General features: G+C 52.3%; 1 protein-coding gene across 1 annotated transcript in view; it reads right to left on the bottom strand.

Annotated features, from left to right (window-relative positions):
* PLXNA4 (plexin A4) overlaps window positions 1–16,524 on the bottom strand; it is a 357,753-nt gene that overhangs the window by 64,839 nt on the left and 276,390 nt on the right. The window contains exons 9-11 of the mRNA XM_012806241.2: window positions 10,520–10,720; window positions 3,802–3,898; window positions 3,196–3,386 (exon numbers count right to left, since the gene is read on the bottom strand). Coding sequence (XP_012661695.1) covers window positions 3,196–3,386; window positions 3,802–3,898; window positions 10,520–10,720 — 489 coding nt within the window. The remainder of the gene's footprint in view (window positions 1–3,195; window positions 3,387–3,801; window positions 3,899–10,519; window positions 10,721–16,524) is intronic.

The following is a 16,524-nucleotide window of genomic DNA, read 5'->3' as shown; positions in this document are numbered from 1 at the left end:
GTTCCTCATCTTTCCCTCTTGCAGCCCCCTCCCTTCTGATCCTGAGTCTCCGTGAGCCAGGACCATGTCTCACCTCACCCTGTGGCCTCTGCAGTGACAGCGCCATCTTTATATCTTGAGTTGTCACTGCAAAGGGGCCCACACTATCCAAACATCTTTCTGGAATTGTATGAGCATTTCTTACAACCCCTTTGCTTTCATGGTTTGGCTTGGTATCTCAGAGATTTGGGTTTAATTTAGACTTTACCCTCATTCAAGGGCCAAAATGACTGGCTTTCCCTCCCAAGAGGTCACCGTCAGCATGAGGAGCCCACGATTGAAATGCCAGGAGGGCCTGTACAGTTAGCACATCTCATCATGGCATGCCATACTCTGTAGACTAGAGGAGGGCTGGCCCCCATTCCTGTGCCTCTGAGCAGCAGCCTGGATCTTGGCCAACGTCAGCAGGGCTGCAGTGCAAGAAACCCTTCCAGCATATCCTCCTTTCCCCATCCTGGGGGACACAGCTATGGTCACAGCTGAGGACACCATCCTGGGGTGAGGGGGACTCGTGGGGGAGGTATCTGAGGCTGTCCCCCGTGACAGATTTTCCAGGTGAGGCTACCTCCTGCCTCCTCCACTTGTCCTGTTTGCAGGTGGGCATGTCGTAATAGAGAAACAACTTTCCCGGAGATCCGTGCCCCTTTCTATGTGACAGAGATGGACAGATGTGGATAAGGCGGGGAAGGAGGGGGAGTGTATGTTCTTCCCAAATGCCTGCCCAGCTGGTCCCCAAAGTGCCTGTGGCACCTGACAGCAGCGTCCCCATGGCACTCTAACCCTACTTTGTCATTATAAAGGTATTTTATCTCTGGCCCAGTCCTCAGTTCCCCAGGTTCCTCCAGGGCTGATGCCAGCAAGCAGGCAGTAAACAGCCTCCGACGCAGGCAGAGTTGTTTAATTTGCCATCTCCTCCCTGTGATTTTATTGGGCCCAGGCCAAGAAAAAAGCAAGTCCCACCAATTGCACCAGACGCACCATTAGCTGCTGTGTGTGGCAACCCCCAGGGAGGGTTTCTCATTAAGGGCTCTGGGAACTGTGGTTCCACAGAGGAGGTGCAGGGGTGAAAGATGGGGGTGGGAAGAGAGTGATGGCGGACTGTGGGGCTGGAGCAGTGGGGAGAGAAGCTATCCACCTGTTTTCTGGTCATTCTGCAGGTTAAATGTGCAAATATTCTCCCCCAGCTGGAGAATCATGTGCAGGAGACTGACATAGGGGCTGAGACCAACTCTCAGCATCCAGATGACCAGGAATGCAGGACTGAGAATAAGGGCTGACATGTGAGCATATTGTGAGGGCCACCCCAAGAGGCACTTTGTTGGGTGAGGCTTTTCACCCACAAAAGACAAGCCCCTTCCTGCTTCTACACATCCCTGGTGCATGGGCACAACTGGTAAGCGTGGGGCCAGGTCTTACAGCTGCGTACAGGAGAACATCCATCTAGGAATCCAGAGACCTGGGCCGCAGCACCATTTTATTGCATTTCGGTTACAGTTAACATGCCTCTCTGAGCATTGGTCTCTGTCTGGGGAGGGGTGATAATACCCTTGGCCTGGGTAAGAATTACGGGTTTGAATGGTGCTTCCCCCAAATTCACATGCTGAAGTCCTAACACTTAGTAGTTACATCAGTGTGTGACCTATTTGAAGACAGTCTTTATAGAGGCAATCAAGTCTAAGTGAGGTCCTTCGGGTGGGCTTTAGTACAATGTGACCCCATGAAAAGGGGAACTTCAGGCACAGAGATGGAGGAGGGCAGAAGCCCCCATGGAGAAGACCTGGAATAGATTCTCTCTCCAGCCCTCTCAGGAACCCAACCTGCTGTCTCCTTGACCGTGAACGTCTATCTGCAGAACTGCCAGACATTACATTTCTGTTGCTCAAGCAGCCCAGTTTGTGGTGATTTGTGAGGGCAGCCCCAGGAACCTAACAGAACAAACAGGGTGGCTGTGAGGACAGATAAGGCGGCAGGTATGAGGGTCTGTGCCCGCTGTAGGGTGCCGCACACACAGAAGGCCTGGGATTGCGACTGTCTTGGTGGGTCATCAGGTGATGTTTGTGAAACTGCACACAAAGCCGGTGACCAGTGTGTCCTCGCTGCTCACTGAGGCAGAGCCTGAGCTTCCTTCTTCCTCTTCTTCTCTGTCTGTCCCACCCTGGCCGCCTCATCAGCATCACCAGCACCCAAAGAGTGCTGGAATACCTACTACGTGCTGAGCCCTGTGCTTGAAGCACAGAGGTAGACCTGATCCTGCCGTGGAGGAACACATGGACAGAGACATGCACCTCTCCTCCTTATTTTAACGGGGAAGTAAGGGACCCTGGCCACAGAGGAGGCAGTAGCTGGTGGTCTTTCTGCTGGGACTGGGGATTGGGGAGGTGAAGGGATGGGCTACTTAAGTCAACCCCAGGGACATTGATTCCCTTGGCTCGGTCATCCCTGGCAGCGATTTCAATGATGATGATTGAGGAGGGGCCCCAGGGCTGGACACAGCATGAGGGCACTTTGTATGTATACATGTATGTACCTATAATTCTCGTACCTCCCCTGTGAGATGAGTGCTCAGACCCCCTCACAGATGAGGAAGCTGAGATGAGGAGACAGTGATGACTTAGCCCTGAGCACCCAGCAGTTAGCTGATGGGTCCTGGATTCAAACCCTGTTCTCTATGACCCAAGTATCTGTATGTTTGCCTTGTCCCTGTGCCCCTCAGTGGGCCTCTGCTCTACAGCCTGTGCCCTCGTGGTCCTCCTGGACTGTGCTCCATCCTGAACTGTGGGTTCCTTTGCAGCAACAAATCAAGATATAAAGATGGTGCTGACACTGCAAAGGCTTAGAGATTTCTCTGGGAGAGTGCTAAGTCCTCTCCACGGCGACCTTCTCCCTTGCCCCAGGGCTGGGCTCTGCCCCCTGGACCCCATGCAGCCCCTTCCCACTGGCCAACCCTTGTAGAGGTTACCTCTGTGACTGCCAGAGACAAAAGGAAGAAGAGCAGGCGAGGACTACATCCTGCCAGGAGGAACAACTGAGTGCAGCCCATGACTGCTGTGGTGACTGACTGCCTGGCTGGGCAGTTTCTGGGCCCTGGCCCCCAGCAGGGTGTGGTGCAGCGGCCCCGGGTATGCCCATCTGGGCTGGAGGCCCAGCCCCACTTACCTCCGTGATGCGGGGGTTTGTGCACTTGCTGTTGGCACCTGACAGCTCCAGCCAGCGGCTCTCCTGGGCAGGGCAGTGCTGGCGCAGGGTACACTGGCCTGGGCCCTGGCACCAGCCGCATGCAAAGTCTGGGTCGGCCTTGAGACACAGCCCACAGCTCTCACGCATGGCTCCACACTTGTACAAGTGAACTGCAGGGGGCAGAGGGCAAGGGGTACTGTGGAGTGGGGTAGGGCTGGGAGGGGCAGGAGAGGGACAAGGAGCGCAGTCCCAACCTGGGTGGTGGGAACCAGGACAGCTGTGCCCCCTTGGCCCTTCTGATGCAGACAAGAAGGAAATGTCAGTGAGCAGAGGAACTACGTGGGGCAGTCACAAACCTCTGTCCACTCTCAGCACTCAACAGCCCTTCCCCCAAGTACTACTCATGCCACATACCAGCCCTGCAGTACCCCTATCCAATAGGTAACTGGGAAGTGTGGACAGTGGAGAGGCTATGAAGGGGACTCAGAGGGACACCTACTGGGAAGTAGGGGCAAAATGCACCTGCCAGGGCAGGGCTGCTTCCTCCCTCCCTGACCTCCCTCACCAGGGCCAGCCCTCCCCCACCTTTGTTCTGAGCTGGGTTGTCGATGCTGAAGTGCCCGTTCCACACAACTGTCAGCTCCACGGGCAGGTTGTTGATCTCCATGCCTTCATAGGAATACTGCAGCCAGCCAGGGCAGGAGGGAAGGAGAAAGCAGGGTCACAGAGATTTCCAGGGAGGCCTGGGCCCTCAAGAGCTCACAGGGCTAAGGACTGGTGAAGACAATGCAGGTGTGCCTATGTCTGAGTGTTTGCACACGAGTGCACACACAAGCCTGCATGCACACACGGCTGTATAAACAAGTGTGCACACAGACCTGTATGCACGAGCAGCTCAGAGCAAAGGGCCTGGGTGGGACCTGGGCTCTGAGCCCATGTGGGTGCGGCTCAGCAGCTGGGGTGATCAATCACCTCCTGTGGGCCTCAGCGAGGAGGCCTGCTCCATTCAGCTGGGCTTTCCTGGGACACTTAATGGAGAGAGTAGCCCACCTCCTCCCTGATTGCCCAGGGCAGCCCTGGCCACTAGGTCCTGTGGTGTGTGCAATTAGATTGGAAAGCAAATTTCTAAGAAATGTCCAGGGTAGGTGAATGCCCTACTAAAGACCTAGAGATGGGTGACCAAGACACAGGCAGCACTACAGAGACTAAGAAATAAAGGTGGGGTGGTGGGAAGGCTGGAGGGAGTCACAGCTGGGTTATAGGCCCAGATGCCTGTCTGGCTGCTGCCTCTGGGTGCTGCCTGTAGGCTTGTATATTGTCCCCTGGCACCCTGCTCCCTTGCCTGACCTGGCCTGACTAAGGCTGGGGTGAGGGTGAGGAGAAAGGGAGGTGCTGTCTGAGGGTGTGGGTGGAGGAGCAGTCCCCAGCACGCCTGCCCCATCTGCCTTCGGGATGTAAGACACTTCCCTAGCTCCAAGGAAAGAGGGTGAGTGGAGGGAACCCAGAGACTGCCCTTCGTAGCATTTTCAACCTCTTCCTAGTGATTTCTCATTATCACACCAGACTCTGCAGCCCACCCCCCACCACCACTGGGGCTGGGAGGGAAGGATGGCATTGAGACAGATTTTCTGCAGAGAAAGGGCTGGTGATCTGGTGAAAGGGGTTAGTCCAGGAGGCTAGGTTGGAGCTGTGTTTGAAGGGCCCAAGGACTCTTTTAACTCGGAGTTAAAATTTGAAGGGGCTAAGTTTGGGTCAGTGGGGGACACCAAAGCACTGTCACGCATAGGAAGGTAGTGGGAATATATGCCTGGGAGGATCCCAGGGGGCTACTGTCCAGGCCTCTGCCACTGGGCAGGGCTAGGTCTTCAGCCAATTCCTAGAAGCTGCTAAAGGAGATGTTACAATCCTCAGACCAAGACATTGCCCTGAATTCAGCAGAATGCCCTCCCTGGTGACCATGCTGTGCCATGCCCTGGACAGCAGCAGAAGCAGGCTGCTCCGGCCTTCCTCACGCTCTGTTCTGAGTCCAGAATTTTTAACTCACTCCTGGGTGATGCAGGCCCAGACCAAGCAGCGCTCCAGTCCCACAATGGAGGTGATTTGTTCACAATGGAGGCTCTCTCTTGTAGGGGAAGCCACCTAGGCCAGGGCTTCCTAGCCCCTCAGGAGCAGTGGTGGAAACTTTAGTCACTGTGTTAAGTCAGGAATCAACTCCCCAGAGCTGAAGTCTCTGTACAGGGCAGGCTGGGTCATCCTGAGTTGTCCTGAGTTTTCTCAGAAAACCTTTTCACTGGTGCTCTCAGAGTGGTGTGGGGACCCCTTCATCGGAATCATCTAAGGGGCCTATGAAAGTACAGGTTGCAGGGCCCACCTCAACCTGCTGCATGAGACCCTCTGAAGATGGGAGCTTTTTGAAAGACCATCCCTGTGATCCTGGTGCTGGGTAGAGCTGAAGAAGCAGGTGGGTGGGTGACTGCCCCAGGGGAGGGAGAGGTGTGTAGGGAAAGGGGACCCCTCCCTTATGTGTGTGTGTGTATGGAGGGGAGAGAGAGCATACACTTCCAAGCCTCCCTTCCTGTTCCCTCTTCCAGACATTTCCCCTCCTCCCTCAGAGGTCCCCATGGGGGAAGGTGGGCAGGGCTGCCAGCTAGAGTGGGAAGGGCTGGCTGTTCTGGCCCCGGTCTGGTACCATCTGATCTCCCAGAGGCTGTGCTGGGGTGAGCAGAGCTTCAGCCTCTCAGAGGGCTGCTGCTGGTAGCCAGGCCAGGATTAGAGCCCGGCTTCTGCTCTCAGGCCTGGGTCTGGCCAGGCCCCAGGAGGCAGTGAGTAGGGGTGTGTTGGCTGAACATCAACAGATCTTTAAGCTTTCTCTCAGGAAGGACTTAAATCCCCAGAAACAAAGGCAAAAACTTCTGTGTGTGTACATGCATGTGTACGTGTTCATGTGTACAAATGTGCTTATTTGCATGTGACCTGAGAAGAGGTTAGCACACATTTTCTTGTCATCTCTGTGCCCATAAATGCACACACACTGTACTACAGAATGGTTCTGCTAGTGATCAGCTGTGTGACTGTGAGCAAATGATACAAGGCTCAGTTTCCCCATTGGTAAAGTGGGAATTAAAAACAGTGCAGAGCTCACAGGATGTTGTAAGGATTCAAGTTTATGTATAGAACACTCTGAGCACAGCGCCTGTGTAAGCACTCAGATATATTGTGCATTTTAATCCACATGTGCACAGGTCCATCTGCGTTCCCCATGTGTCTGTGTGCAATAACAACAGCAGCCATGTGCTCACTGTTCATGTGCCAGACCCTGGATGCATGTGGGGTCATGTGCATGTGAGAACACTTAGCGCTCTGCTGTGCATGTGTGTGCACGCACGAATTCTCCTCCTGAAGGAAATTGAAAATAAAAAGACCTGATCAAATGTGCTGAACACTGCTTTCTTTTTCTCCCAATCCTGGGATCACAACTATGAAATACTATAGAAATAATTGATCCCAGGTGCCCTGCCTCCCTCAGGTCCTTAGAGAAGACTCTGTCATTTGGGGGGAGGGAGGGGAGGTCTCCTCAGCCTCCTCAGACAGCTGGGGAGCCTGGACCACTGGCTCTAGACCTCCAGCCTCCACTCCATTTAGCATTTCTCAGCTGTCTGTAATCAGTAGGCAGTTAATCTGTGCAAAGCTCAGTGCTAAGGGAGCACATGTTACAGGCTCCTAGAGGCCAGGAGGTTGAGTATCACAGTCAGGGTCTGCCCACCACGGCTAGGCTAATAGACTTCCCCCATGGCCTTGGGAAAGTGTGAGCGCTGGGTGCTGCTTCTAAAGTGAGAGGACATCTCTATATAACTGAGACATTCTTGCTTCTAATCACGCCCTTGCCCTGAGCTCGCAGATATTTTGCTGGAAAATATAACAATTTGGGCAAATTAATGGGAACAACACAACATGACACAGGAAGCCAGCAGGTATGCTGTGCCACCTCTGTGACTCTAAACGGCTCAACAGACCCCCCCGTCTCAGGCCGTGGTCCAGGAAAGGAGGGAGGGGGCGGTTCTCTTCCCATTGCTCTCCCCACTGCAGTTTTGCATGTGGTAAAAAGTAGCCAAAGAAAAGGAGAGGCCAGAGTGGCCTATGGAAGTTCAAGGCCAGCACTCTAACCAGCCAGATGCCCTTTGCAGCCCACTCGCTCTTGTGACTGCCTATGCCGGAGAGGTGGTGGTGGGGCACTATTATTAGCAGCACTTGACATTTTCCTGGAGCCTTGGTCTAAAGTAGGCCACAAATGCCCACAGTTGCTCCCCCCAGCTGCTGCCTGTGGGCCTGCCCTGCCCTCCTCCCATCAGCCAGTGGAGGCTGCTGCCAGGACCTACCCCACAGAGCGGGGCTGGGAGCCCGTCCACCACCCACCCGTCTAGCATAGTGCCCATACTGAGTTTTCCTGTGTCTCCTCTTTCTCTGCTCTGCTACCTTCTTTGTCATCTTTCTGCAGTCACAGATCCCGGGGTTTGTCTGTTAGATAACCCCCTTCTCGATTGCTCATGGATTTCAGACCATGAATCGATTTCTTCTTCCATAAAACCCTCTCTGGGGACCAAGCAGACACTGTTTCTGGCGATGATGCCAATGCCGGGGTAAGGAGTTCTCTGCTGCTGTTGATTGCCCATTCTGTGATAAGGGGTGTATTGTGAAACTTGGTTTTGTTTCAGATTTGTACTTTACTTGTTGTGTGACCTTGGCACGGTCACTTGCCCTCTCTGGGCCTTGGAGACCCTATCTATAACAGCATCAAGTAGATATTTTCTCTGTTCCTGTCTAATGGCACCTTGCTTTCTATGACTACAGTGGGGGAGGCTTGCCCTGATAATGGCCCAGAAATTTTTTTTTTAAAAAGTTACTTGGTGGCAAGCCACATCCTGGCTCAGAGCAGCATTTAAACCTCACAGCCCCTAATGAAAAAGGAGGCATCTGGGAAAACTCAGAGCCGAGCCTTCCCCAACCGTGTGATTCCAGTGGGTCCTGTTAGGTAGAGGGGACTCCTCTGGAGTCAGCCTGTCCCTGGTTGGTGGGGCTTCAGACTTCAGGCCTCCAGCCTCAGTGTCATCAGGGGCCAGAAGCAGAATTGTCTGTAGCGCCTGGGGCATTAGGCTTCCAGATGTGAAATTCTCACGTGAGTAGCTGTGTGACCTGCTAAATCCCAAGAATGCAACATCAGACAAACACATGCTGCACTGGGGCCCAGTGGTGCCCTTCTGCTTCCCATGGTGCCGACCCAGTGCCAGCACTAGGTACCCTGTGGGGGTACCACAGAGGAGTACATGCCTTTCACGGGCCTGGGGCCTCTGAGATCCTGTCTGTGCCCTTGTTCCCAGGAGGCTCTGATTTCGTTCTCATATTTGGGGAGTACCCTGTGATGGCCAAGCACTCATTTGGGCAGCTCTTGATCTAGGAAATGCTGAAGACATTCCAACACAATCTGCTTCCAATTCTGGCAGCAACTAAAATGGCACAGGGTCCCAAGGAGACTCTTGGAAGCTAAAGTTAGTCTCCAGGGCATGGAGGGAGTTCTGACTATGGGATTTATAGGACCAACTGATGCTATTACCCTGTGTTCCTAGTCTATTTAATGGAATCAGCCTAAGTCTCCTAACCTTTGCATCCCTTTCTTGAGGAACTGAGGGCATGGCCATCCAAGGGCCTGGCCATCTCAGGCCACAGGTTCCATCCTCCCTCCTGTTGCCTTCCAGATCCCTAGGGTAGCTTCTCCAAGGAGGGGAGGCTGAAATCCCTACTGGCCTTCTGCTGAGTCAAATGTGCGGCCCAAATGTGGGTCTCTTCCCACAGGGAGTTTATTTTAGAGAGATTTACTTGAGCCAAACCCCATGGGGCTGGTCTGCTTGGCCTCAGGATTTATGAGGAAATAGGAGGTGTTTAATATCCCCTTTGCTTGCAGGTTAATCTGGAGTGCTGTGTAAGTCTGAAGAAAAAGAAAAAACCCGCTGCCAAGGGACAAGGGGGATGTGCACTTGGGAAGCTGTAGGGACACATCTGGGGTTGTGGGATCAGTGACCAGTTCAGTGCCTGTAATGCTGACTGCCCTTGGGCAAGTGTGAGGGCCTCTCTGAGCTCAGTTTATCCCTCTTCCTGCAGGAAGAGCAGGCTGTTGTCAGGGGTCCTTTGTCTGGGACTCTCCTGGCTCCATATCACATCCCCAAACATAGACACTGCATGTAAGTTCCCAGCAGCAAGGAGAACAATGAATAGGGAGCAGTGTGACATGGGAAGGGACACTAACTCCAGGCCAGTCCTGCCACTCACTAGCTGGACAGCCTTGGGCAAGGCATCTACCTTCTGACAGATATGGGGGCTCGTTTCTCCAAAGCAAACAGAGCTCTAGCTCCAGGGCCCACACTTGCTCACACTGTCCCTTCTAAGGCCTGCCCAAGTGTCTAAGTTTGTACCTATATGTTAATCTTAAAGAGGGTCCCCAAATTGTGAAAGTGTCAGTCCCAGACACCTCTGCCCCTGCTTCTGGGCCTCTGTTTTCTCTTTTGTATAATGAAGATGAACTGTAAGTTTTCTTATAGCTTGAAAATATTATGAATCCATTTGTCTCTGAGCCTCTGGGCACAGAGAAAGTTGACCAAAAAGAGAATGAGACCAGAGCAGTGTCTGGAAGGGCAACAGGGCAGGAGAGCAAGGAGGTAGCAGGACAGGATGGCAGGTAGGGCTCACATGAGGAACCTACAAATCAGGCAGCTGGAGTCTGCGTCCTGGGGGGATGTCAGCTGTGGCTGACATGGATTTTTGAACACTGGGCAGGGTTGTGCTGATCCTGGCAGCACGCTCCTGGCCGGCTCTCTCCCTCCCGGCCAATTCCCTTTGGCTGATGTTTAGTCTGTCTCAGAAGCCTTCTTTGCAGGGAAACAGCCTTCATGTAGGTATGAAGGCGGTTGCGGACTTCTGTGGCTCAAATGACGTACTCAGGTCCTCCCTGGTGGGAGGACAGGACCCTGGGTTTTTAGAGCTTCCCTCAAGAAAGAGGATGCACACAAATGTTCCTGGAGCACCAAATCTGCCCGCAAACAGGGCTCAACAGCCCCTGGCTGGTCCCATGGTCTCTTTCACCCTGTCTTGGGTAAAGGACCCTCGTTCAACCTGGCCACATGTAGGGCCAGATGCATGGTGGCTCAGACTAGGGCAGATGTGAAAGACCTTGGTGGTACCAGTGGGGTGGAGAGAAGCGGGGAGGAGGGACAGTTTGTCTCCAAGGAAAGGACAGTGACAGGGTGGGACTCACAGAGGTGTTCTGGCACTGCACGCTGGAGCTGTTGAAGCGCAGGGCGGGCACCCTCTGCTCACTGCCCTGGACGCTCAGCACACACTCGTAACCGCGCTGCCCGGACTGTGGCTGGGGCAGGTTCTTGGCCTTCAGAGTGATGGGCTTGATCACCTCCACGGGCACCAGGATCTTGTCCACTCGCAGCAGCTGGGGGCAGTCCTAGGGACAGAGGGCAGGCTCAGGTTGGGCAGCCCAGAAGCTGAAAGGCCAAGAAGGGCCCCTGTAGACATGATCTGGGTGTCCCTAGGTTCTCATGCCTACCCCAGCCCTGGTGGGGCAAGGATGGGACTAAGAAACCCCTGGTCCTGATGTCTCATCTGAGGCCCTTCCTCACAGAGCCATCCTCACCCTCTTCAGATTCCATTTTTATGCCTGCCCCATCTCTCCAGAGCCTGACACTTCTGGTCTACCCTAACAGAGATGTCCCTGCCAGTGGGTATACTGTCCCACTGTGGACTGATGATTCTCTGCCTGGCAAGTTCTAGACTGCCAAGGATTGGGACAGATGGGCATAAAACCCTGGGCCTCACTCTGCCTCTGGAATGTGAGTCTGCACCACATGGGAGCAGGGTGGGGGTGGGGGCCCTCCCACAAATGGGCTGAGTCTGGTATCTCGGAATACTCTGGAATTGGTCCTATAGGCACTTTAAAACCAGAAGCTTCTGCTAAGCTCTAGAGATGTTCTGACCCGAAGAAAAGCCTCTTAGATCAGACATGTGCTGAGCTCCTGGATGCAGCAAGGGGCACGCTTATCCCTGGAGCCTTGGCCCACATGGTCTTCAGGGATGGAGACAGTGAGTCACAGGCCTTTCTCTCAGGAGCTATCAGCTGTGTACATGGAGGGCTGGGGAGAGAATAAGGCCAGAGGAAGGAGGGTGGGTGCTCTGCCCAGCTGAAAGGTGAACACTTGTGTGTGCTGGATTCGCAGGCTCTGGGTGAGAGCACCACACTCTGGGCCTGTTGGTCATGGGCATAAGTGAGGCATCCTGTGACACATGCAGGGCCCACGTGCCCTCTGTGCCAGGCAGGTCACACCACCCCCCAGATGCCTCCCAGGTGATAATGTCCAGGAATGCCAAGACAGATGGATTCTGGGCAGGGTGACCATCAAAAGCATGACATACATGTCCTTTCTGAGGATGTTTCATCACAGGCTCACCACCGAAATGCAGGGGCTGCAGAGTCCCAGACAACTGGCAGCTGTCTCTCCTGGGCCCCAGAGCAAACATGAGTCAAAGAGCTCCCTGTGTCCTTGAAACCTGCACCATAACAGGACTAAAGCCTGGAGGGAGAAGACTTGGGCCAGTTCTAGAGCCAAGTGAGCTTCTGATGAGCTATGGAATTGTGAACACGTCACCTCCACACTGGAACTCAATTTCCCTATGGGTGAACTCCAAGGCCTAGTCCATCTTTATCAGTCATGATTCTATGATTTAGAGCAGTCATCTCCTTGACCAACGTGGGTGCTAAGAATGCTGGGAATCTGAGAGTCCTCTGACCAACCTCTACTTTGCAAAAGAGAAACAAGGGCTCGGTATTAGCAGTTGAGTTGAACAACGCAGGTGCCAGCTGCCTGAGTCGCCATGCTTCCTACCCTGAGTGAGAAGGGCAAGCTCCCGCATGGGCAGGACGCCTTTGGACAGGCTGGTGAGTCAGCAGGGATCTCCTGAGTCCAGTGGGCTTTGGGAACTGAGGAACCCTCTGGAGCTGGCCTGGGGGCTAGACTGCTCTTGTCCAGGAGATGGACAGAAGCAAAAGCCTCTCTCTTGTCCCCTGCACAATTCTCACCAAGGCTTGTGATGAGTTCTCTAATGAGTCCTGATTACCATGGCCCTATAAAGGCCTAGTTTGCATATAAAAAGGTTGGCAGCACTGAAAGTAAGTTCATTAATAATAATTGGAGAGGTCCAGAGCTGGGCTGGGCCTATTTTCCTCTAGTGGCTACTGACGGACCCCAAAGTTCCTCCTAATTGAAATGTAAAATGGTAATTTTTCCCCAGGCACCAAAGCATGGAGGGACCATTCCATCACCCTGTCCCTTCCCTGCCCCAGCCTCCTAGATTCTGACCTCCCTCTCCCTGAGATTCCAAATGCAAAATCTCCTACAGATCTGACATTGCGGGGACACTTCAGAGAAACTTCCATGCTCCTTCCTGCCCGGAGGCTGAGGCCTGTTCCACGGTCCAGGGGCTCAGGGCATCCAGACCTTGTATAACTGGGGGCATGTCTGGCTTCCTCTGCTCACTTCAGACTCTTGAAATGTGCTCTTACCATTGCTTGGCTTAACCACGAAAAAGGATTCAAAATTCCTCCCCAAAGGCCCACTTTGGGGCATTCCACGCACACACGCATATAAGGTGTCAGCAGAGAGTGAGCAAGTACACAGTAGGTGTTTTTTCCTTTATCTTTCCTCTGGCCCAGACTGCCTCACGTCTCTCATCACGTCCCACCTCATGTCCAAGGGACCCCTCTTCCTCAGTCCTTTCATGCATCTTTCCATAAACACCCAGTGGCTCCCACTTTCCCCTTGTCCAGCCTAGTGGAGCCTTGTGTGGAGCCTGACTAACTTCAATAGCTCCAGGTGCCCCAGACACAAGAGGCCACAGGAAGGAAAGGGAGTCCCAGGTCCTGCCAGTGCTCCTATAATGGCGGCCTCCTCTTCTGGGAGGTGGCATCTGTCAGTGGAAAAGAACCCAAACTCTGTGAAATAATTTAAAGAGGTTTGTTCTGAACCAAGTATGAGCACCATGACCTGGAGCCATGCTCAAGAAGCCTGGAGAAAATGAACTTGCTATGGTTTGGTTACAGCTTAGTTTTATACATTATTGGGAGACAAGAATCATAGGTAAAGTCATAAATCAATACATGGAAGGAATAATGCATACCTTGGCTGGGCCTGAAAAGATGGGACGTCTCAAAGCAGGGGCTTACAGGTTATAGGGGGGTGTAAAGATCCTTTGATTTATAATTGATTAAAGAAATGAAACTTTATTTAAAGGCTTGGAATATTTTAAGATAAGAAAGTCTGCTAATCAAAGACAAGGCACCAGGCATATAATATACTCAGACTCAGATGATCTATGAAGTAAATGGAGGATGTGCAGGTGTGGTTCCAGCCCTGTCCTGTATAGCACTAGGCCTGTTAATGAGTTTTTTTGTTTGTTTGTTTGTTTTGAGACGGAGCCTCAAGCTGTCCCCCTGGGTAGAGTGCCATGGCATCACACTCACAGCAACCTCCAACTTCTGGGCTCAAGCGAGTCTCTTGCCTCAGCCTCCCAAGTAGCTGGGACCACAGGCGCCCGCCACAGTGCCGGCCATTTTTTGGCTGCAGCCATCATTGTTGTTTGGCGGGCCCGGGCTGGGGATTCGAACCCGCCACCTTAGGTGTATGTGGCTGGCACCTTAGCCGCTTGCACCACAGGCGCCGAGCCGGCCTGTTAATGAGTTACCAAGGACATCCCCAAGGAGGGAAGGGGGCACATCTGACTACCTTTTCATGGCCAGCAACTCAGCTTTAGGGCATATCTGGGAACTCCTTGGCCAAGGCGGGGCCCATTCAGTCAGCTGGGGGACTTAAGGTTGTACTTTATTTCAGACATCCAGAACTGTGTGTCCACCCACAAGGCGGATGCTCCGAGACAGAGCTGCCAGCCAAGCACACGGACTTGGGCAGGGCCCTTGAACTCTCTGGGTCTCTTCACCCATGAAATGATGTCGTTGGTTTACACTAGATGGCTTTTATGGTCCCTAGGATAGTGTATCTTAAGAAATATACAGAGTCTTTGTCTCTGCCTCCTGGCAGATGCCTCTAAAACCCATGGAATTTTCTGAGTAATTGGGGTAAGAAGAGTATCTTTTGTTATTCATAATAAGCCCACTCCAACTACCAGGATTTATGTTGGTGTGGTGACTCTTGGAGGAGGAGGGCACCTTGCCAGAGGAACCACCATGAATGAAGGGGCTCAAAAAGCTCCCAGGTGCAGGGAGGGCAGTGTGCCTGGGGAGGCAGTCTCGGGAGATGTGCCTGCCCTTTCCCCACACTTGTGAACTGCTCCCTCTCACTGGCCAGCTGCATCCTCTGTAATGTTCTTTATAATAAACCAGTAAATGTAAGTTTATGGCTTGTTGGTCAGAAGTGCAAGTGACAACCTCAGACTTAAGATTGGCACCGGAAGTGCCAGGCTTGAGGGACTAAGCCCTGTAACTTGAGAGATCTGACGCTAACTCCAGGGAGATGGCATCAGAATTGAATTGCACTTTAAGCTAAGCTTTCTGGTATCTGCAAAAGACTGGATATTGCTCTATGGGGACAAAGCCCACACATGTGTCATCAGTGTTAAGTACAGAGAACAGTTTGTTTTCCTTGTAGTCCCAGTTCCATCATAAACCCAACAGGTAACCCAGGATATATCATGATATAATCCTTTCAAAGCTCAATTTTCCCATCTCTAAAATGGGGATAATAATGCTTGCTCAGGGGGCACAAAGATACCAACCAGCTATATGCATGCTGGAGGGATTAGGGAAGAAGGGGGTCTTGTGAGGAAGATAGGCTTGGTGGCCTCCTGGAGTAGGGATGTACTTTAATATTTTAATGCTTGGTAAGGTGTGACCTGATATCATCCATCTGGGTACCGGTTCTGGTAGGAAGAGTGGGATTATGATTCTCTTTATCACAGTTAACCCAGTGCAAGGATTAGTTCCTGATCCCAGGAACACCTCCCCCGCACATCCCATTGTCTCTGTCACTTGGCATGTATTTTCCTTTGTGCTGTATTGTTTCATAGCAGCACCCATATACAGAGGTTGTCAAAAATGTATATACATTTTAAGAAAGGAAAAAAACTGTATTAAAATTGTAATATTCAAGACATGCTTGACTTCTCAATTACAAGACATATAAGATACAATCAGTATACAAGATCACAAATGTTACCAATGTACACATATGATGAATATTACAGTTTTAATACTAAGGGCACTAGTGATCTGACTCGGTTCCCACAATGAAGATGAGCACAATATTTTTTGCCCAATCATCTTAGTCACTTTTCTCCATAGGTGAGTCTCTAGCCTCTGTGCAAAGCTCCTCAAAAGAAGTCCTGCCCTGCTCTCCTTCCAAGGAGGCTATTTCTCTGAACTCTCATTCAAAAGGGCCAGCTCTTAGAGGATGGAAACACCTGTATTCAACAAGACTGAAGACAAATGCATGTCATAGGCACTGGGCTCCCTGGGAGGCTGTTTTGCCTGTGGCTACATTCTGAGTTGTGAAGACAGACTCGGTGTGGAGTGGCAGTGGCTCGCCACTCAGTGCCTCCAGGTCTGCTGTCCGGCATACACTGTGGTCTCCACTTAAATGCACACAGAATAAACATGGCACTTCTAATCGCAGAGAGCAAGAACGCAAAGGTGACGTATGGAGGCGAGAAAGATGCCTTTCTACCCACCCTGTCTGGGACGTCAGTGACTGCTCTCTACAGAGCTTTCGTTACATATTTAAATAATTGAACAAGGACATAAAGAATGCTGCCTAGTTGGGAGAGGAAGGGCTGCCTTCAGGGCTAGTGCTGCCTGGGGAAAGGGTAGAAGGCCCATGAATTTACAGCCCCCGTGTGCTTACAAGATGAGGGCTCTAATTCTCTTATTGCTATAGCAAGATTGGGGGAACTTGGAGCTCTGGGGGGACCACAGGACCTGGGGGCAGCTAAGGAATAAGTGATTTGCAGGTTGCCCCTCCACCCCCAAGTCACCTCAGCCCTCATCAATTCCAAAGACAAGTCAGCCTGTGCCCCAACCACCCCCCAAATTTATACTCACCTTCTCAGAACCATGGCGGCCAATACAAAAATGTAACGCACCATATATTTTCTTGCTGTTTCTCAAGTTTATAATGCCATTAGCGTGATCTACGATGGGCTGGTTTATAGGGAGCCCAAAGTAATAATACAAAAAGGAAATGCCCA

This window comes from Otolemur garnettii, unplaced genomic scaffold (assembly GCF_000181295.1).
Source record: "Otolemur garnettii isolate 467f Iridium unplaced genomic scaffold, OtoGar3 scaffold00049, whole genome shotgun sequence".
Classification (NCBI taxonomy): domain Eukaryota; kingdom Metazoa; phylum Chordata; class Mammalia; order Primates; family Galagidae; genus Otolemur; species Otolemur garnettii.
Note: the sequence above shows the minus strand (reverse complement) of the source record. Positions and strands in the feature narration are given on the sequence as shown.